Source organism: Dermochelys coriacea, chromosome 3 (genome assembly GCF_009764565.3).
Source record: "Dermochelys coriacea isolate rDerCor1 chromosome 3, rDerCor1.pri.v4, whole genome shotgun sequence".
Taxonomy (NCBI): domain Eukaryota; kingdom Metazoa; phylum Chordata; order Testudines; family Dermochelyidae; genus Dermochelys; species Dermochelys coriacea.
In genome coordinates this window covers 200,849,414-200,864,599 of record NC_050070.1, presented here as the reverse complement: position 1 = coordinate 200,864,599, position 15,186 = coordinate 200,849,414, and the positions used below count along the sequence as shown (strand labels likewise).

At 37.3% G+C, this 15,186-nt stretch overlaps 1 protein-coding gene across 9 annotated transcripts in view; it reads left to right on the top strand.

The window, feature by feature from the left end:
* LOC119852895 (SLX4 interacting protein) overlaps positions 1–15,186 on the top strand; it is a 130,784-nt gene that overhangs the window by 86,587 nt on the left and 29,011 nt on the right. For 8 of the 9 annotated variants that reach the window (XM_038394930.2, XM_038394929.2, XM_043512105.1 and 5 more), the window contains one exon: positions 12,902–12,979. The exons of the other annotated variant lie outside the window; for it this stretch is intronic. In XM_038394930.2, the coding sequence (XP_038250858.1) occupies positions 12,902–12,979 (78 nt within the window). The remainder of the gene's footprint in view (positions 1–12,901; positions 12,980–15,186) is intronic. 9 annotated transcript variants of the gene reach the window in all.

Sequence of the window (15,186 nt, the reverse complement as noted above, 5' to 3'; positions counted from 1 at the left end):
TGAGTACCTTGCATTAGAAAGAATGTCTAAAATGTCAAAAAGGAGGAGGTGGTTCTGAGAGCACGGTATGCTAGACTTTTGTTAATTCATTCTTCAAATGTTTTTCCATGGATTCTGTGACTCTGAGATGCGTTTTTTTAAAGAACTATCAGGTAACTAGAAGATCTGTGAGTCAAAGTCCCTTTTGGCCAAAATATGGGCTGGATTCTGCTCTCACATCAATGTAAATCTAGGCTACCTCTACACTACAAACCAGTGTTGGCGTAGCTACACCTGGAGTGAAAAGCAGGCTGCATACACACTGTTGTGTAGCTAGCTACCCAAGTTGATGAAAGCAGCAATGAGAGGCTTCAGCAGCTCCTTGCTGCCGGAGCTTTTCACTGTGGCAAAGAAAGGCTCTGGCAGGGGGGAGGCAGTGGGGAAGCCTCCCTGCCAGAGCCTTTCCCTGCTGCTGGGGTCTTTCCCTGTGATGGGAGAAGGCTCCATCAGCAGGGAGCTGCCCGAACCTTTCCCTGTTGCCTTTCCTGTGCCAGAGCCTTTCCCTGTTGCCAGATTCTTCCTGTGATGGGGAAAGACTCCAGCAGCAGGGAGGCAGCGGGATACTGCACTGCTAAAAAAATAGCAGTGTAGGCAGGAAACAGTTTGGGCGACTAGAGAGCCATGTAGGATATGTACTCGCTTACATATCCACACCCATCAGGTGTGTCTTTATTTGCCTACGCCATGGCTCACTGGCTACACTGCGACTGTGCTGGGGGGCTGCTCTGTGGGTAAATATACTAACACGCCACAGAAAGAAGTTTGCAGTATAGATGTACCCCTAAGAGTAACTTAGTTGAAATCGTTGGTGTTGCACTAAAGTAAAATTGTGTAAATGAGACCATAATCAAGTCATGTTTTTTTGTTTGATTACTTGGTTGTCCCAGATCATCACAGTGTTCTGGATGAATGGATTGAAATTCATGTTGTTTTGTAAAGTGATAGCCATGTGTTCCTGACATGCTTCGTGGTTGGGCTGAGTGTATTTCTTGGTACAAAATTTGATATTCAGTATGTCAGTTATGTATTGCAACAGTGACCACAAACCCTTATGTCACATACTGTAAATACAGTTGTAATGATCCTCCTACGGTTCACTCAACCATTGGGGTTGACATACACCAACATCTGAAATAAGTCTGCTGATCACGACTTCTGTGCTGATCCTGAAGAGATGACATCCACATGGATATTGAAGTCATCCAGAGGACAATCAATCTTAGTTACTCTAAGATAATTGTGGTTAATGACACAACTAGTTCACCAAGGATTCTGAGGTTAATGGAGCAACTACCCACCAATACTAATTTCATTCTAATTTCATCCTAGAATTTTCATGTGAAGTGGACACACTTTTGAAATCCCATATTGTCATGAAAAATCTTCTGGGTTGAATGTCAGCTGCAACCAGTGTAGCCACACCTCCTTCCTAGTGCCCTGGTAACTGACGCTGAACCAAATATCAGTCATGGGCAGCTGAGCAATAAAAGTTTTGCCAGAGCTTGATTATACATGCAGACTCGGGAGCTCAACCATGTCTTCCATACTCACCCTTTACAACACTCGTATGTTGACTCATCCCATATGCAATCCTCTTCTCCCTTTTCTTGCTCTTTCCAGGATGCCACTCAGACTAACAACATAGCCCCAACTTCTTCTTTGCAAAAACTCTCATATAACCCTCCCTTCTTCAGACAAAATTTGACTTAATGTTTAATCATTAAACTGTAAGCAAGTTTGAGACGGTAATGCAAGAGAAACAACCTTGAACACAATTGCAGGTATATTCATCATTCACATATTCAACATTCACTGTTGGCCCTGATTTCAATAACAATGCAGGCAGCTTGAGTGCAAGTCTGAATGCACAGCACTGCTAATGCAAAACATTTTTGTTTTTTGGAGTAAAAGCAAATATAGTTTATATAAGTCCAAGAAATCTTTTCTTTTGGCAAATTCCACTTAGTTAGCTTCTCAGCTCCATAACTTGATAGAAACAAGAGGGAGATTCTGTACTTACCATCTGTTACACTTAACATCAGATAAAATGCTACGTCCCAATCTGAGTTATTTATGATATATAAATAGCTTGTTCATTTTCCCTTTGTTAGCCAAGCAGTTACTAGAAACCATAATTTTATAGTCTTGATAATTTATCAAATGAAATTATGGCATTTATATTAACTCCATAAATTGCTAACTTTAATTTGATCTTAAGAAGTTGTTGCCAAAAGAATTAGGAAACCCTTGTTCTAGCTAAAGCAGTACAACTGAGGCACCTCTAAACTTTTTAGCTACAGTTGTGAATATTCATTTTCTTAAATTTGTGCATCTTGTATTGTAAGAGGTTTGTGACATAGTGTAATAGTGCCTGTGCAGTGCTGGGTGTTTCTACAATTTGCTAAGTACCCTCGAGTTCCCTCAACTTCAGAGGGAGTTGAAAACAGCGCCTCATAGGATCTAACCCTAAATAAATAATGGCAAAGGAAAAAGAGTTGTTTGGACTTTTTAAAAGATCCTTTTTTTCTTTTAAAAGGACACCATCAAACGGAAAGTAATACTTAAGTCTAAAAACAATGTATCTACTATTGGTACAGATAGCGCCTAGATTACTATTTAAAAATGAATTAGATAAAACATATTTTTCTATTTTTACAGTTTTCTTTTTGTTTTTACTTTTGACAACACACTCACTCTCTCTCCTGTATCAGTCAGGTAAGCTGCAGTCCTGCAAACACTTACGCACATGCTTAACTTTAAGGATCTGAGTAGTCTTGCTGGACTATAGTAAAAGTCTGGGGACTATTCAGGTGCTTAAAGTTAAGCTGTGCATACAGTGTTTGCAAGATTGGGTCCTCAGTCAGTTTCTACTGTTGTTTGAATGGGTCTTTCACACAGCTGCAAGGGAGAGAAAAACATTTTTTTGAATAAGAAAAATATGACTGAAATCACAAATACTGCAGGAGGTCAAAAGGGGGAGGTGTGGCTCCTGAGAAAAGTTTTTTAATGTTTGTTTTTAAATAGACTAGATTTCGGCTTAATGGTTTCCCTTTAATAAATTCATCTAATTTTCTTAAATTAGTTCAATTTTAAATGAATGAGACTCAGATGAAAAAATTGAGAGGGTTTATTTTTAGATTAAAATGTCATTTCAGGCTCGTATAAAATCTTCAGATACACAGGTATTATATATTGCTAAAGAGAGTGAAAGCGCTGTGGTTACAATGTAAGCAAGAAAGTAGGGATTAAAAAAACCTGCAAGAAATATGATTTCCCTAGAAATGCTTGTAGGAATTTTACTTAATTGCAACCAGAAGCTTGACCTGGAAGTGTAATGTTTTGACCCGCTAGCTGTCTGGTTTCCTAAATGTGTTGTTTTGTGCTCTTTAAACTGAGAAAATTTATTTTACACATGTTTAACCCTGTGTGTCCCTAAAAGCACCAATGTAAAAATGACATCAAACCATCTCCACCAGCAGTCCCCTAAAAAACAAACCAAGCAAATTAAATTTACAAGGAAGAAAATTGTTTTAAAAATGCTGGTTAAATGGTGAGGCTCTTGTGACTTTAATTGTCACAAGAGGTGGTTTCAGGCACACTTTACATTGTTGCAAGACAAGCAGTATCTTTTATTTTTTATGTTACTATGATATACAGCTATATTCTGCTTAGCATTCTCTTATTCTTAAACTGCATTGCCATATGACAGAGGTAGAGAGAAAAGGTAGCATTTTTAGGTTTAAAAAATCCTTTTTCTAATTTATTTTTTTCATTACCCGTCATGTATCTTTTATTTTCCTATGCTTAGAAAATTTTGCTGCAGTACTTAACTGAAAGGTTGACTGAGATAGACTAAGAACATGACCTGGCAAAAATATATGGGCATTTCAGATTTTACTCACATGAGTAGTTCCAGTGGCTTTAATGGGACTATTCATGTGAGTACAGTTATGTATGTTTGTGTTTGCAGGATTGGGCCAGACTTTCCATGTGTCTGTATTTTAGGGGTTTCTCTTGCTAAGACTTACACATGTGCTTAACTTTATACACTGTGAATATCATTCCTATTGATCTCACAGGGACTTTGTGTAAAGATAAATATATGAGTGCAGTATCCGGGCCTTAATTTGTAAAATACTTACTGAAAAAAGTAAATAAGTAAAATTTAGTAAAACTGGTACAAATTTAGACAAAGCTCTTCATCACTTGAAAAGTGAAAACACAATTTGTGGATCCTTTGTGGACTCACTAATAGGATTTAGTAAATTCCAGCAGTGTCATAAAGGCAAATAATAAATGTAATTTCTTTTATCATTTAGAACATTAATTTGAAAGAAATGTCTGTTGTTTTTTTTTTTACTTCACTAAACAAATCCATGCAAAGCAAAGAGATTTAAAATGATAAATCTAGCTTTAGAGGAAAAAGAATGGAAGCTAGCAATCTCATGTTTGTTTATTTGTAATATTTTTTATTATCCTTTTAATTAACAGAAGTATTTATCTTCTATTGTGGAAACCAAAGTCAGGCTCACAACACTAACTCACAGTTTAGAAATTTCTTTTAACAATTAAACTAACATCAACAACTTAAATTATAAGATACATAAAAAGCAAGCGTATTTTTGTTCGAACTGATGTAATATTGACATTTGTTTGACTTGTTCAGACTTCCAGTTTCTGGATTGGTTATGTCCTCTCTTCTATATCATCTCTATTTTCCCTCCTTAGATGAGATTGTAAAGAGAAATGGAAAAAGTCACTTTTTGGATAGTATGACAACTCACGCTGGGCCAAATCCTTATCTTGTGTGAATTGATGTCGCTCCATTGAAGTCAATGGAGTTACTCTAATTTCTACCAGCTAAGGATCTGGTCCATTATTTGGAATACACAGGTAAGGAATTTGGTCTTTGTCATATAGTTGAGTTGTAACTGCATTAAAATACTGACAGAAACAAGGTGGGTGAGGTAATATCAACACTGACTTCTGTTGTTGAAAAAGACAATCTGTCAAGCTCCACAGAACTCTTCTTCAGGTCTAGGAAGGGGAATCGGAGTGTCACAGCTAGATTGTTATGCATAAAGAGTTAACACATGTTGCAAGAAACCATTCAAATACTGACAACAGTTTGGAAATTCATAAGTGGTGGCTAATAAACATAAGGGTATTTCCTTCTTTGCATTCAAGGCACTAGAACAATTTTGTAATCGACACACAGTCTCCTCTCAGTTCTTCATCATTATAACAGGTGTGGTTTATATTTTAATCCCTAATATGTCATCATGTCATATAAACTGGTGTTAAATCACAATTTTTGTAAATTAGTTTCACCAGAAAAAAGCATGTTAGAACAGATTTTTATCCCATTCCCTTAGATCTATAAAGAAAAGGAGTACTTGTGGCACCTTAGAGACTAACAAATTTATTTGAGCATAAGCTTTCATGAGCTACAGCTCACTTCATTAATGCATTAATGAATTAATCATTAATTCATTAATGCATCCGATGAAGTGAGCTGTAGCTCACGAAAGCTTATGCTCTAATAAATTTGTTAGTCTCTAAGGTGCCACAAGTACTCCTTTTCTTTTTGCGAATACAGACTAACATGGCTGCTACTCTGAAACCTTAGATCTATGGTTCCCTTCCTTCCCTCCCCTCACCTCATGCTATGTAGATGAAAAATATGTTAGTTCTAATTTTTTAAATTAGAAGTCATCGTCTTTTCTGGGGGGCGGGTGGAGGTGCAATGACTTGAATTCGCAGTTTTCCACCTGCTGGATTAATGCTTTCCCATGCATTACAGGTGCTAAATGGACTGTTCTTCATTGCAGGCATTAAATTATGCCCACAGAAATGTAGGCTTGGTATGGAAATTTTACAAAACTAACTTGCTGTTTGTGATTATACTTCAGGTTTAAGTACTTCCACCAGGAATCCTGTTTTTTTTAAATTATTTAAACCCTAAAGCTTTCCTTGGATTGGAACTTGGAATGCAAGGTCATTCCCTGGGGAAAGTTCTTTAGTAACACAGGTTTTCTTTTCTTTTTTTTTTTTTTAAAGAAAAAATCCATTTGGCTCTTTTAAACTGTTTCAGTGAAAAAGAAATTTTCTTCTGGTTTAAAGGATGCAGTGTCAAGTTAAAATGTTCTATATATAATTGTATATATACATTTTTAAAGCAAATGTGTTACTAATAATCCAATAATTTAATTGTAACTTGCTGTTCACAGTTTTATTCTTTTAGCATATTTGTGACACTTCACTCAGCCTGGGCAATGAAAACAGAATGTTCAGTCTGAGCTTTGGTTTTAGTCCATTTCTAATCAGTTTCATTTTGTTTTTCATTAGCTCTGTTGCATGGATTGCACATGCTTCAGTGGAATGTTCTTAATAGACAACATAAATCTAGAAACCATACTTCTATCTTATCTCTTTTCCATGCCTTTTGTTACAAGTAATCCTAAAGATAACTATTAGTGAAAGAGATTTTAGGAGAAAATATTTTTTTCATCTTTTTTACTTTGTGGTTTTGACAGCATTTTGTGTCTCGTCATTTTTAGTGAGACTGCTCACTCAAGTAAAACTACACATGTACCTAAGTGATTGCTGAATTGGGCTCTAAGCTGACATGAGGTGTACAAAAGTTGAGGGAGACAATCATTGACATACATAGTCCCGTTAATTACACAAATACTGACTTTCCCCACCTGGCCCACAGCCTCTAACCAGTGACACAGTCTGATTTATTTTAGTGGAAGCGGATCTTGAGAAGGCATTTGAAGGCGGAGAAGGTAGTAGCCTAAAGGAGCCTAGGTAGGAGCCTAAAGGAGTTCAGGGAGATTGCTCCATGTGTAATGGGTGGCAATAGGGGTAGGCAGTGAGAGGAGTATACAAGTAGGCATCTGAGGCTAGCATTGCTGGCAAATGGAGGCAGTAAAGGAGAGAGTCTGAGTTGTAAAGTGCCTTTAAGGTCAGGAAGGAAGGTAGAACTTGATTTGGAGGGAGAAGGGAAGCCAGTGGCGGCTGCAGTGGTCAAAGTGATAGACAAAAAAGATAACCTTGGCTGTTGCATTTTTCATGGATAAGAAGGAGGAGGCAGTGTGGGTGTTCAAAGAGGCCAGAGAAGAGTAGTGCAATAATCAAGGGGGGAGATTATGGAGTTTTAGTTGTTTGAGCAACCCAAAGTTTGCCTTTTTGGAAATTATATAAAGGGAAACATGTCAAGTTTTGGTTGTTGCCTGGATGCACAGGAGAAAATTTAACTGACAGGAAAGATGGTACTATTCTTAACAATAACAAAGAAAGAGGGGAGTGAGGAGAAAAAGAACATGAGTTACATTTTGACCATATTTTGTTTAGGCTTGACAGAATCCAATTTTTATAATTTTGACATTTTGACATATTGATGTTTATTTTTTAAACATTTTTAGAGTTATATCAATTATATTTTCACAGTTGTGCAAAATTACGGGTCTAAAACTTTTTTGTTTATATATTTAAATTTTCACAGTTGTGGGAAATTATGGGGGAAAACAGGCAATGGGGAAAGAAAACAATAATTATTTAATGACAGTAAACATTGAGAGTCAAAAAGTTAAAGTTTTATAACTGTTAAAACTCAAATGGTCAACATCACATATCAAAATATACAAAATAAATATCCTTAAATCAGAGACATTTGGGTGGAGTATCGATTTGTACTATATAAGAATATACATCTTCTTATATTAAACAATTCTCCTCTGAGAGGAGGGTGGGACAGCTAAGAAAATTAAGTGCAAAATGCTACATTAATGGGTAAGATTTTCTATCTACAAAAGTAAGAAAATTCCTTAATATGTTTCTCCTAGTTACTGTAACTCAGCTGTAATGCACATATATAGGATCTGATGCTGCAAACACTTCCGCATGTGAAGAACTTCACTCAATGCAAGTAGTCCCCATCTCCTCGTTCATGTTCTATTACGTTCCTTAAACGTAATTAGGCTTGAAAGGATTTGATTTTTATGAATAAATGTTGGCAAACATCAATTTCATGGTACACACACAAATTGACGAAAAAATAGGTTCAGAATGAGCAGAATGAGCATGATGCATCCGATGAAGTGAGCTGTAGCTCACGAAAGCTTATGCTCAAATAAATTTGTTAGTCTCTAAGGTGCCACAAGTACTCCTTTTCTTTTTGCGAATACAGACTAACACGGCTGCTACTCTGAAACATGGCTCTTCAGTTTACATATATTCACTAATGTGATGGTATAATACTGAATGAAGAAGTATAGTTGCAAAGTTAGACCTCATTGCTTTTCAGTGTATTAACTTAATGTATGTAGAACACTTTGAAAATGAAAAACCCTATCTACGGTGTAAATGTTATTAGCTTAATCTCTATAAATTAATATACAGCATATTGAAAATTCAGGCTTTGTATTTAGGATTTAATCTGTGCAACAATGTAATGTACTGAATTTATAGATTCTACACATCACTTTTCCAATTTAATATAACAAGTTCACATTTTTTATATTTCATGGACTAAACTATTTTAAATACAAAAGTTGTATTTTCAAAACAAAGGGGCAATTTTAATCCAAAACAGTATGTCAGAAATTTAAAATGCTGAGCCGTGAGAAAAAATTAGATGTTTTGGAAAACAGCAAGAAAAGCTGTACAATCAGAAATGTAGGAGTGTCAGGTATGAAAATGTTTTGGGTGCATTCGGCCTTCTTAGGCCTGTCTTGTGGTTTTGGAGAAGACTTTGCAGAATTCAGTAGCAGAGCCAAGCAGGTGCCAGATTTTGCTGGGAAGTGAACACCTGCCAGGCTATTCCAGATAACTCAGCAGCTCAGAGGCATTTTCCCAGGCTCCCAGATGAATGGTCTCTAATAGCCGTGAGAGACGGCTTTCCACTGTTATACACTGTACCACAGGCTCTTCTTGGCAGCCTTGTAGGAAGCTCAAGTCAACTTGGCTGTAATTCCTTTGGAAAATAAGTGTTGCTGGATAGTTTTACAGTATAAACTCAGTGTCTGATATTTCCTCTCTGTGTCCTGGGACTGTAAAATATATCAGGCAGGGCAAATTACCACTCCCTTAAAATGCATTACTCACTGGAGCACATTGTTTCTTAAACTAAACTGCATCCTTGCTAGGACTGTATTTATTCGGTCATGTTTTGGTTTCCGGTGTCTCAGTGAATTTTTTTGGAACTCTGATATGGTGACTTAGATGTACAGTTTCAAAATCAGAATATCCTCCTCCCCCCCAACAGAAGTCTCATTTCTGCATTATTTACTGTAAACTTGAAAACATTTTTCCGATTTCTGTGTTAGTAACCTACATGTAGGAGGTTGCAAAGTGCACAGGCTCTTCAGATAGGAAAAAGAAGGCATTTCTGTAGTATCTTCATTTCTTGATCTTGTGTAAGAGAATAGGTAATTTGCAGATATTTTTCCTTGGAAGAAGCAGAAAGAACTCTATAGTGTTAGTAGCACTGCAGTGCTGTTGTATTATCAGTTGACATTGGCACAGCTGTAGTTTTGCTAAAACAAACTGATGTTACTGGATGGAGCAATTCAGAGGTTCCAAAGACATTAATGCGCTAGCAAGAGGTTTTTCAAAAATATTTGTTAAAAATTGAATATAATGTTCTTTTAAAATATATTACACCCCAATTCCTACATGCAGCTGTCCACATCTTAAAACACACCCCACAATTAGCAATAACTGGCACCCTTACTAGCATTCTCAGCAAAGAGTGAAACATTGGATGGGTATGAAGACTGAACTTCTCTCTTACTATTAGTGAGAGTTCTTCCAGTTTTGGGTTGATGCACTCTTGTGAATTAGTGTGGCAAAGCTTGATCAGCCATGGCTGATGCTGTTCCTTCTCTTTTATCCACAGGGGTTATGAACATGATAAATGGAGGACTTCGGTCTCTAGAGCTGTCAACAGTAGCTTTTATGCATTGGTTTCACTTTAAAAAGAAGTGTACTGATTGCTAGAACTGACTACACAGTGTCTACATTGTAATTTCTTTTCATTGCATGATCAAACATTAAATACTCAAATATAGATACAACTATGAAGAAAACAATTTATTAGGCGGGTTTGATGAACACAAGTTTTAAATCATTGCATGTAAATATTTTTCACTTCTTAAAAGAAATAGTGAAGAAAATTATTCCTGAGGTGCAGCAGTTGTACCAGTTGATGCAAGCAGACACAGACTGCATTAATCATGTAAGTGATAAACTTTGGCTGCTGGAGCTGCTGTACTGACATGGTATCCCCTACTGACTGATCAGCAGAATGGTATTTAATTGAGCTTCCATTAGAGCCTCATGACAATATATCTTTCCTGCTGGTAGAAAGGTTCCACAAAGGAAGAATCAGTGAAGGGTGGAAATTAAAGAGACATATTTAACAATCTCTCAAATATGTTTTGGACATATCCTGTATGACTCTGTCACCAACAGAAGTCAACTTGAAATCAGGCCCTAACAAGGGGCAACTGAACTGAAAATACCATAGAGCTGCGGGGGTTTTGTTTTACTCCCAAGAGCAGACATATTGTAAATCAGAGGTCGTTAAGATCAGTTTGAAACTCTGCTCAGGTTGTTAGTTGGTCAGATATGATTAAAGACTTACTTCTTACAGGACACCAGAACAGCAGAAAAACTAAACAGATAGATATGTCACTCCCATTCTTAGAAGAATCTTGGGCATGAAGCATTGTGTTTTAGAGTGTGGTGGGAAATGTAAAATATTATCACCTTTTGTTTGACGTTTTAATAAAAAAATACGATGAGAGTTAAGTGCTTGTTCAGTGTTGTGATGTACATTCAGGCGGAGAGGATTTCCTCATTTAGTTATCCATTTTCCTCATTTAGAGACTGGTTGGTAAATTTGTATTTTTACTAAAGATGGTCAAGATTTTTTTAGAAGGGAGAATTTTTAATCTGAAAATACCGATCCATCAAAATGGAAACTGTTTATGGAAATGTGTCAGTTTAGACCAAAGTTTTGTTGGAAAGGTTTATCCGGGTGTGGAGGGAGAGTGTGTGTGTGAGAGAGAGGGACCCCCCCTGCATCCGAGAAGAGCCACTAGCCCAATGGTTAGGGCACTCACCTAGAATAAGAGACCCAGGTTCAAGTCCCTCTTCTGAATCGGACAGATTCAGACTGTTGGCTGTAGCAGAGGGTTGTTCTTGTGTGCTTTTTGTGAAAAGTTTTAAGAGGTCTAGTTTCGGATGTGGAACAAAAACAAACTTTGAAACCTTGAAATTTTTCACAAAACAGAATTCTTGTTTTTTTGCCAGCTCTAGTTTTTACAGACATCTCTCTGTTCCACTGTTCTTGAGATCACAGTGGAAGGCATTGTACTGTCACACTTACACTTACACTTTGTCTATAGAAAGTGCAAAGTCTTGTCATCTTTGATTTGGCTAACCTCACTGACAGCGTGTCAAAAGGATAGCAGGTGCCAAACTGGAAATACCTAACAACAATTTTCTTTAATCATGTGTTGTAAATATGCAACTAATAAAGGTGATGGACAGCATCCAAAGTGTTCCTTCTCTTTAGAGGGTGGCTTAACTTGATACATCTTGACTCAATCTTTAAAGGGAGTCAAGTATTCAATTGTCTTCCGAATGGAAAAAGATGGCTGATAAATTATTTAGGGACTGATTATGGTAAATAGGCACGGTATTGCATGAAGGATAGTGTGGTGGAACACCACTGCGGGGTTGCTCCCAGAGGCACTGTGCCAGCTGGGAAGCTCTGGAGCATGCAGGAGGGAATGAAGCTGCATTGTCATCCTTTGTGCTGTGGTCAACATCTGGACCATCTGCTCCTGGTTAGCTCTCCTGGCTGGAATTGGGATGGGGATATGTGGTCCTGTGCCTTCCCTTGCCTTCGTTCTAGAGTCGAGAATGGCAATATTTATTTATAAGCTTTTCTGTGGCACTTGTCATAAGGTATCTTGTGTACCTTGTGACGTCCCTGTGAGGTAGGGAAGAATTATTATTCCTACTTTACAGACTGAACTGAGCAACAGAGAAACTAAATGACTTGCCCAAGGTCCCTCAGGAAGTTGATGGCAAAGCAGAGAATAGACTAGAACTCAGTTTTTTTGGAGTTGCAATCCAGTGCACAAGGTCATCTTTCTAGCCTTGAGAACCTTTATAGCACAGGGATTCTAAGAGTGGTCAGCCGCTGGGAACGAGGCTACTTTGCACCCTATACCTCCCTGTTGGTGCACCCATGCTGAGGCTGGGCACAATTATTGATCACCACGTAGTATTTATCACTGTAATTAAATATAGCCTGATCTTGAAGGGCGCTCCTTTTCTTGTTGAACTAAATGGGATTGGCAGATGATTAGCATCGTTCAGAATCTGCTCATAGCTGGCACCTCCATTCCAAACTTTTAAAAACTTTACACAACCCAAGGTCTTTCTCTAAAAAGCAATTAGTTAAGAAAATTTTCAGCGGCTTTCTAGATTTGTGTGGGTGCAATGGGGTCACAATGAGCAGGGTCTTAGTCTGCAGAGCTGTTCGTCTGGTACCTTTTGTGGGCAATTAATTTATTGAAATTAATTTCTGTGATTGGATAGCAGAACTGATCAATTTTAAAATCCAGTGGTTTTTTTTTACTCTTCTGCACATTATTTAGTTTATTCTTGACTCTAAAAAGTTTTTATTAAAAATACTGCTTTTGGAGAGAGGCACATTTTGTAAGTGAGAGCTATTTCTTCCTTTCCCCAAACAGTCAGGAGATCTTTATAGGAGATGTGTAGCACACAGTGAGAACAGAATGCCCTTACACTTATTACATCACTCTGTTTAATGTTTCAGGTGGCAATTTTCACATTACAGCCTACTTCATAAAGAGATGGGTCAATCTCCGTTGTGTGGTGGGGAAGCAGTATCGCGGTAAGCAGGCAGTTTCTTATTCCGTTTCTTAACATTTAGCACAATTGGGAGAAGGGAGGAGATCATAAACACAGCGTTTCTACTAGATTTTTTATTCAGTTCATTAGTTTCTGTTATTGTTTGTTGTGGGATTTTTTTTTAATCAAAAATATTTCCAAACAGTTGTTTGTGTGTTTTATTTAACTTTAAAGTTGCTTTCTGCCTGCTCCAGAATAATCAGCTCAGTCATACCAGATTTGATATTTGTGATGAGGCTTAGCATTTTACTGAGTCTCCACGGGGTGAATCAACCCAGAGGTTGCACTCCGATGAGTCATATCGTATCATTATGGCATCAACTGCATGGTACAAGTGTATGCAAGCAAAAGCTTTCATTGAGCCCACTGCTGTAAAATCCCTACATAGGTGATGTCATTGGGCCAGATATTTTTCTTCTTCATGTTTTTCCAAGCCAAGATGCTCTGTAAGGAAGTGATATCAATCCTGTTGCTCCAACAACAATAAAAAGGAACCATAACAATGACTGCCCTTTCAGTTGATCTTTTAAATTTAAAAGAAAAATAAAGTAAATCAACTAAGCGGCTTTAAAATCTTTTAACTGCTTGAATAACAATCTTAGTAATGTCTCTTACATTTTATAGGGTTTTATTTACCATGTTTATGGACATTTGTTAAGTCTCTTCTGTTTCAATTAACTACTAATTTTGTCTAACTTCATACTGAGTGCAGAGATTAGAGTGTTGATTTTAAGTTTTTTCAGCAAAGTTGTACATTTTCATGGCTGTTTTGGAATATTAGATTATACTGTAATAATCTCTTTTACATCAAAACTGTATTTGTTTTGGATCTAATCGTTATTGGAATTTTTCATGAAGTATTGTAGTCTAGTGACCGATTTGTTTTGTTAACCAGCAAGAGACTATCTGGCAAAATGTAACAGTTAAAACAGCCAAACTAAAATGTATTTGATCTACCAATACTATCAGAAAAAATTCTAAGGCCACGATCCTTTAATGAGTGCCACATGAATAGAACCCCCTGCTCCCACACAGAGGTTGTTGAAAGACAGTGGCCAAAATGTGTTGTTGTTTCTTGGTCATTATAATAATTTTTATTATTAATAAAAGCTGCTGCTGCACTCTAATAAGTATATTTCCTGAGCTAATAAACACTTTGGCCTCAACAGTTCTTTTAGTCAGGATACATGTAATACCGCAATCAAAAAGAACGCATTGATTATCATCTAAGTAGAATTCTGTATTTTGCAATTGAAACTCATGTTGCATTGGTTCGTTTTACAGTCAAAGCTGAAATAACACCCTGTCAGAATGCTTAATATCTGAGGCTAGGAGCAACCCTCCTGCATATGCATCTTTTCCTTCCTGTGCAGAAAGTGGGGATTACTGCCCCCACTCCCCATCCCAGCAGCACTCCTTATTTCCTCTGGAGCCTTTCTGCTTGGAGCTTTGCAGGGCTTGTGGGTGAGACCAGAAGAATAGGGGGTCTGACTACAAGCCACTGCACCAACCCACAGATCTACTAGTAATTAATACAGCATTAATTCTTGTAAAGTTACCTTCATGGCTCCTGCTTAGCAGCCATAGGAGGACTTGGCAAATGGCTGCACAGAGCATGCTGTCAATGAAACAACACAGTCTTGTGGAGAAGCAGCCGTCCATGCAGATAGCTCCATATTCCTCCCAAGTTTGCTGCCCTTTGATGGGATGTTCTGAGGGAAACTGTATGGTCAGCCTCATTGTTTTCCTGCCTATCTTACCTCTCCCTCTTCCATAAGCCAGGATGTTCTGGCCCATTGTTATAAAAGTCTGACAATTTCACATATAAATCCTAAATAAAAATATGCCATTTTAATGGCTATGGAAATAATTTCAGATTGCTAAAACAGAACACCCTCTCTGTCTCTTTCTCTTTCTCTCTCTCTCTCTCTCTCTCTCTCTAGTATTTTTGTCACTAAATTGAGTGATGCCTTATGCACTCTATTCTTATCAGTGGTTCAGAATTGTTATTACTGGATCCTCTTCCCTCTAGTAATCACAGATGATTAAGAAGTTTTGTTGTTGTGTGTTAACTCTGGGAACTGTGTTTTAGGAGTAAGATATGTGAGATTATAATGGTAAACAGTAATAAATCGTTCAAACACTTTAAAATCACCTTAGTCATAGTTTGAAAGATGTTTTCCATATGCC